The sequence below is a fragment of the Sinocyclocheilus grahami genome, unplaced genomic scaffold (genome assembly GCF_001515645.1).
Source record: "Sinocyclocheilus grahami isolate Dianchi unplaced genomic scaffold, SAMN03320097.WGS_v1.1 scaffold613.1, whole genome shotgun sequence".
Taxonomy (NCBI): Eukaryota; Metazoa; Chordata; class Actinopteri; order Cypriniformes; family Cyprinidae; genus Sinocyclocheilus; species Sinocyclocheilus grahami.
In genome coordinates this window covers 374,032-380,501 of record NW_015505792.1, presented here as the reverse complement: position 1 = coordinate 380,501, position 6,470 = coordinate 374,032, and the positions used below count along the sequence as shown (strand labels likewise).

The 6,470-nt window shown below is 45.9% G+C and overlaps 1 protein-coding gene across 1 annotated transcript in view; it reads left to right on the top strand.

Annotated features, from left to right (window-relative positions):
- LOC107557633 (serine/threonine-protein kinase SIK3 homolog) overlaps positions 1–6,470 on the top strand; it is a 60,131-nt gene that overhangs the window by 34,870 nt on the left and 18,791 nt on the right. Inside the window, exons 7-15 of the mRNA XM_016241111.1 lie at positions 545–663; positions 748–858; positions 952–1,083; positions 1,729–1,800; positions 1,909–2,018; positions 2,877–3,027; positions 4,773–4,925; positions 5,257–5,330; positions 5,755–5,865. Of these exons, the coding sequence (XP_016096597.1) occupies positions 545–663; positions 748–858; positions 952–1,083; positions 1,729–1,800; positions 1,909–2,018; positions 2,877–3,027; positions 4,773–4,925; positions 5,257–5,330; positions 5,755–5,865 (1,033 nt within the window). The remainder of the gene's footprint in view (positions 1–544; positions 664–747; positions 859–951; positions 1,084–1,728; positions 1,801–1,908; positions 2,019–2,876; positions 3,028–4,772; positions 4,926–5,256; positions 5,331–5,754; positions 5,866–6,470) is intronic.

Genomic DNA, 6,470 nt, shown 5'->3' with positions numbered 1-6,470 from the left:
GCTCACTCTTGCACACTCACACAGGCTCACTCTTGCACACTCACACAGGCTCACACTCGCACACTCACACAGACACACACTTGTACACAGACTCACTCTCGCACACTCACACAGACACACACTTGTACACAGACTCACTCTCGCACACTCACACAGACACACACTTGTACACAGACTCACTCTCGCACACTCACACAGACTCACTCTTGCACACTCGCACAGGCTCACTCTCGTACACACAGACTCACTCACAGACTCACACTCGTACACACAAACTCACTCTCGTACACACAGAATCACTCACACACTCACTCACTCTCACATGCTCAGACTCACTTTCGCACACTCACACAGATTTACTCTTGTAAACTCACTCTCACGAACACCCACATGCATGCTTAAAAACACACACACACTTGCATACTGACATTCGTTCGCTCACTCACTCACACACACACTCACACACACACACACACACACACACAAACACATACTTGCCTTGCCAAGCCACGACACATGGCTGACGTGTGTTTGTGTGTTTCAGACTGTGAGTATCTGATCAGACACATGTTGATTCTGGAGCCCAGTCGACGGCTTTCAATGGAGCAGATCTGTAAGAACAAGTGGATGAGACAAGGAGACCCCGACCCCGAGTTTGACCGAGTCAGTCAGCTGTTCTTAGGCCTGAAACAGTATTTTACTTAACAATGTGTAGAAATGTTGCTGATTTGCCTGTGTCTCTGTCAGCTGATAGCAGAATGTGAGCAGGTGAAGGTGGAGAGAGAAACGGAATTAATTAACGAGCAGGTTCTGATGGCCATGTCAGAGATGGGCTTTGACCGTGAGCGGACCTTACAGGTGACACACACACACACACACACACACACCCACCCCGCCTTCATTCAGATGAGCTCTTCTGAAACATTCACATGGTTGTGTTTCTCCTCTCAGTCTCTGCACACGGATGCCTATGATCACTACAGCGCCACCTACAGTCTGCTGTCTGACAAACTCAAGCGGCACAAGAACCTGTGTGTGGCTCCGCCCACGCCCCGCCCCCTCTACCTGCTCAACGCCGTGCAGGTGTGTGCCGTTACCGTTAGCAACCTTTGATTCCTGATGAGAGGAATATGCATGAGCTCCAGAGTGCCTCATTTACATACTGTATGAAAGCAGAGCCGTGGGTTTCTGCAGAACTAACGATGATTCTAGAGGAATTGTGGGGTTGTAAGAGGATTCTGGTTATGTGATACAGTGTTTCTCAATCTTCTGATAGTCATTTTCTTTCTGTATTTGCTCTGAAATCACTTACTAAAAGGATTAGTTTCAGTTCGAGCAGCCAGAATTTGGATCAGATTTAAAATGTTCAATTCAAAATGAAAAGAAAGCTAGATGAAAATCTATTTATAATGATAAAGACGCATCTTTCACCATGGTTATTATTATTATCTAAACCGAAGCTGTTAAAGTTCATCACTTAAAATAAAAAGTAAATATTAACAGAAATTAATTTAAGGTTTTTATTTTATTTTATTTCAGCTAGTTCACTAAGCAACATTTTAATTTAGTTGAAGTTGAAGTACTAAAATAATTAACTAAAACTAAAACTTAAAAAAAAAATATATATAGACATTTTGAAAAAGACTGTGTCCTGAAGAGTCCATTAATGGACCATTAGTCCTTTATTGGTTGATCTGCTTCATCACGTGTGTTGTGTGTGTCCTGCAGGATCAGAGTAGCGCTGTCAGTATGACGGTACCGCAGGTTCAGCTCATAAACCCCGAGAATCAGATCGTTGAGGTGAGCGCGACACTGCTTTCAGCTCACAGTCAGTGAGAATAAATCTGGATGCAGGACGGATTGTTTTTGACCCTGTGTGTGTGTGTGTGTGTGTGTGTTTTGTTTCAGACGGACGGGACGATGGCTCTGGACAGCGATGAGGGAGAAGAGCCCAGTCCAGAGGCGATGGCCCGATACCTGTCCATGAGACGCCACACTGTCGGTGTACCTGACCCCAGGTACCGCACATCCCAGCCAATGTTTCTCTTTCTCCTGTCTTTTATTTGCTCTCTTTACCTCCAGCTGGAGTTACAGCCTAACTAGTCCCTCCCAGTTTGCCCTAAACCCCTCCCACCTAGCTAAAGCCCCTCCTAGTTCCCTCAGAATCTGTCCCACCTAACTGAAGCCACTCCCAAATCACTTAAAACCACTCCTACCTAACTCATGTCCCTCCCAGTTCACTATAAACCCCTCCCACTTCACACAAGCTCCTCCCAGTTCATTCTAAACCACTCCTCCTAATGTAAGTCCCTTCTTACTCTAGACCCCTCCCACCTAACTAAAGCCCCTCCTAGTTCCCTCAGAATCTGTCCCACCTAACTGAAGCCACTCCCAAATCACTTAAAACCACTCCTACCTAACTCATGTCCCTCCCAGTTCACTATAAACCCCTCCCACTTCACACAAGCTCCTCCCAGTTCATTCTAAACCACTCCTCCTAATGTAAGTCCCTTCTTACTCTAGACCCCTCCCACCTAACTAAAGCCCCTCCTAGTTCTCTTAAAATCTGTCCCACCTACCTGCAGCCACTTCCAAATCATTTAAAACCCCTCCCAATTCACTATAACCCCCCCCCCCCACCTCACTGAAGTTCATTCCAGTTCACTCTTAACCACTCCTAATGTAAGTCCCTTCTAAATGACTCAAAACCCCTCGTACTTAACTAAAGTCCCATCAAATTCACTATAAACCCCTCCCACCTAATGTAAACCCCTCCCAGTTCACTGTAACCCCCCTCCCTCCTAAGTCAAGCCCCTCCCAGTTCACTGTAACCCCTCCCACCTTCCTCCAGCACTGATGTTGTGTGTGTTTGTCAGGGCTGAGATTCAGGAGGATCTTCAGAAACTGGCCCCTGGGTTTCCGCGTGTGGCCCCTCAGCCGCCCTTCCCGCCGCTGGTTCCCACCATGGCGCAGATGCATTTGATGCCGACCCCGAACCTGCAGCCCACGCAGCAGCTGGAGTACAAGGTAAAGCACACACACACATACACACACACACAGACAGACAAAATGATTAGAACACTAGTATTTTCAGCAGATAAAAATGGTTTTAAGTCAGTTATTTCTATCTTTTGCTGTAGTGTGTCGGTAGGAAATATCAGTTTACTAGGGATGTAACGATATTATCATGATATCATGATAGCAAAACTGTCTCGATATTATCGCGGTCACATGACGATATGAAACGATAGGTCTTCCAGGAAAAAGTGTAGTTTATAAAACATATTTAAACTTCTTATTCTAACCTGAAAGGGCTTTAGAGTTGTGTTTTGGGTCATTATGCTTTGGCACAGTATCTGTGAAACGAACTCAAACCGAAAGCACAGTATGCTCAATCTCTTCATCAAGTCTGTTTCAAGGCGAAGCACACACTTGGTTCAGACGATCAGCTCGTGATCCGGTGTTTTCTGTGTCTCAGAGCGACTCGTTCACACTGAATGAATGCAATCCACTCCTTTATTTCATGCGTTGTGAGTTTAGAGCGCGTTTGGGAACACAACAGACACAGTTATGCTTTATTTCAGCGGCAGAGGATGACAGCGCTTCTCTAGATTTGTAGCGAGACGTGTTTTTGTGAGCATGTTTTCACTGAAGCTGGAGTTTCCTTCTAAATAAAAGCTTAAAGTGCAGTTTATGAATCGCTGACAGCTAGCGGTTTACATGCAGTCCAGATTCACAATATCTCTTTCAAGTGTAGAAATTAGGAAAGAAGTGTTGTAATTTCCCTGCTGTAGTGTAAATACTCATTTTCATTTATTTTACAGTGCAATTGTTTTACAATATGTGGCTATTACTATCATTGTTGCTATTATTATTATTATATTATAATTAGTTTGGCTTCCTAAAACAGCAGTGTGACTGTAATTTAGACTGAGACACTATATCACAAATAAAAAGAGGGTTGAGGGTTCAATTCACTGACTTTCTTTCTGACTTGTGTTTCCTAGTTAAGAACATGGGTTGGAGCTCTTAATTTTAAACTCTCAAATTGCATTAATTAGAATAATTTAACTTGAAAATGTACAAAATTTTCATTTTTTCCCCCCAATTCTTCATTTGTCTTTTTCTTTAAATATCGCAATAAATATCGTATTGTGGACGTCATATCGCGATATTATTGTATCATGAGAATTTGATATCATTACATCTCTACAGTTTACATTTCCAAACATTGTCTGACAGCAGCCAGAGATCTGATCAAGATCAAGACGCTTCAAGAAAGCTCCTGCAAAGCTACAGTACTGTTAAAAGTTTTAGGCACTTGTAAAAATGACAGGTGTAAAAATGCTGTCAAAAATAATGTCATAAATAGATTTTCTTGATGACTAAATGAACTAAATGAAATCAACATTTGGTGCAAGCATCCTTTGTGTTTAAAGCAGCTTTTGCCCTTGGTGCACTTGAGCAGAGTTTCTCAGGAGCTTTCTTGAAGCGTCAGTTCTTCTGGATTGAGTCTCAGTTTGTTCTGTTTCTTCACGTGACTCCAGACAGACTGATGATGATCAGATCAGATCTCTGTGTGCAGCACTAACATATATCTCACTGCATTATTACAATTAACTGATATTTCCTACTGACACACTACAGCAAAAGATAGAAATAACTGACTTAAAACCATTTTTAGCTGCTGAGAATACTAGTGTTCTATCATTTTGGCCAGCACTGTGTATACGCTGGGATATGCTGATGCTGAGATCACCTGTCATGTGCAGGAACAGTCTCTTCTGCAGCCTCCCACCCTGCAGCTGCTGAATGGCATGGGTCCTCTGGGCCGCCGGGCGTCTGACGGCGGAGCCAACATTCAGCTTCACGCGCAGCAGCTGTTGAAGAGGCCGCGCGGTCAGTCGCCGCTGGTCACCAGCCCGGTGAGACAATCCCACAATCCTCCTGTTTCTCACAGCTGAGCATGATGTACTGCGTTCATGATCACACATGACATTCATCAGCACAGTGACGTTATGTTCATCAGATCAGGATCTGGAGTAGAGCACATTCTGATTCACAAGCTCATTTCTGATTCCATATCAATTAGTTTGGCTATATATCGGCTACATTACATCAAACAATCTGTCAACTAATGCTGTCAGCTCATACATTACTATAATATCTAAGGTTAAATGAATAATGCAATAGTCCAAAGTATTAATTGCATTTTATTTATCAGTGAGCTCTGACGCATGTCTCTGTGTTTGTCAGCATCCGATCCTGGACGTGGCTCCGGTGGATGAGGAGGGGTCTGACGCCGAACCCGATCCGGAGGCCGTTCAGAGGTACGGCAGTTTGTGTGTGTGAGTGTGTGAGTGTGTGAGTGTGTGAGTGTGTGAGTGTGTGTGTGTGAGCTGCTGTGCTGCGCTGGGAGCCGCGGGTCTCTGTCAGTGACACACTAAACACTGCAGCACTGCTTTGAGCTCTGGGCGTCTCTCTCTGTCTCTGTCTGTCCATCAACATCACTTTCTAAAATGACTCTAAATCCTCCAGAGTTCCGCTACTAAAGTGACCTCTAACCTCTCTCTCTCGTGCCAAACGATGGCAAACTTCCCTTCTGTGGCTTTGCTTTTGTCTAATGGCTTTGCTAAACTGAGCGGCGCGGCGAGCGGAGCCGCTCTGATTCTGTGTGCCGATTGGGTGTGTGGCCCTCCAGAGGCTGGAGGCGGCCAATCAGAGCGCTGATCCGTGCTGCTTCCTGTGGTCCAGGTATTTGGCGAACAGTTCCAAGCGGCACACGACACACGGCACGGGCCCCGAGCTCTTGGCAGAAACACAGAGAAACCGGCAGAGGGTCTGGAGCCCTGAGCAACACTGCCGGTGAGGGCTGAACACACACACACACACACACACACACGAGTGTGTGAGTGTGTGAGTGTGTGAGTGTGTGAGTGTGTGTGTGTGAGCTGCTGTGCTGCGCTGGGAGCCGCGGGTCTCTGTCAGTGACACACTAAACACTGCAGCGCTGCTTTGAGCTCTGGGCGTCTCTCTCTGTCTCTGTCTGTCCATCAACATCACTTTCTAAAATGACTCTAAATCCTCCAGAGTTCCGCTACTAAAGTGACCTCTAACCTCTCTCTCTCGTGCCAAACGATGGCAAACTTCCCTTCTGTGGCTTTGCTTTTGTCTAATGGCTTTGCTAAACTGAGCGGCGCGGCGAGCGGAGCCGCTCTGATTCTGTGTGCCGATTGGGTGTGTGGCCCTCCAGAGGCTGGAGGCGGCCAATCAGAGCGCTGATCCGTGCTGCTTCCTGTGGTCCAGGTATTTGGCGAACAGTTCCAAGCGGCACACGACACACGGCACGGGCCCCGAGCTCTTGGCAGAAACACAGAGAAACCGGCAGAGGGTCTGGAGCCCTGAGCAACACTGCCGGTGAGGGCTGAACACACACACACACACACACACACACTCACTCACTCACTCAC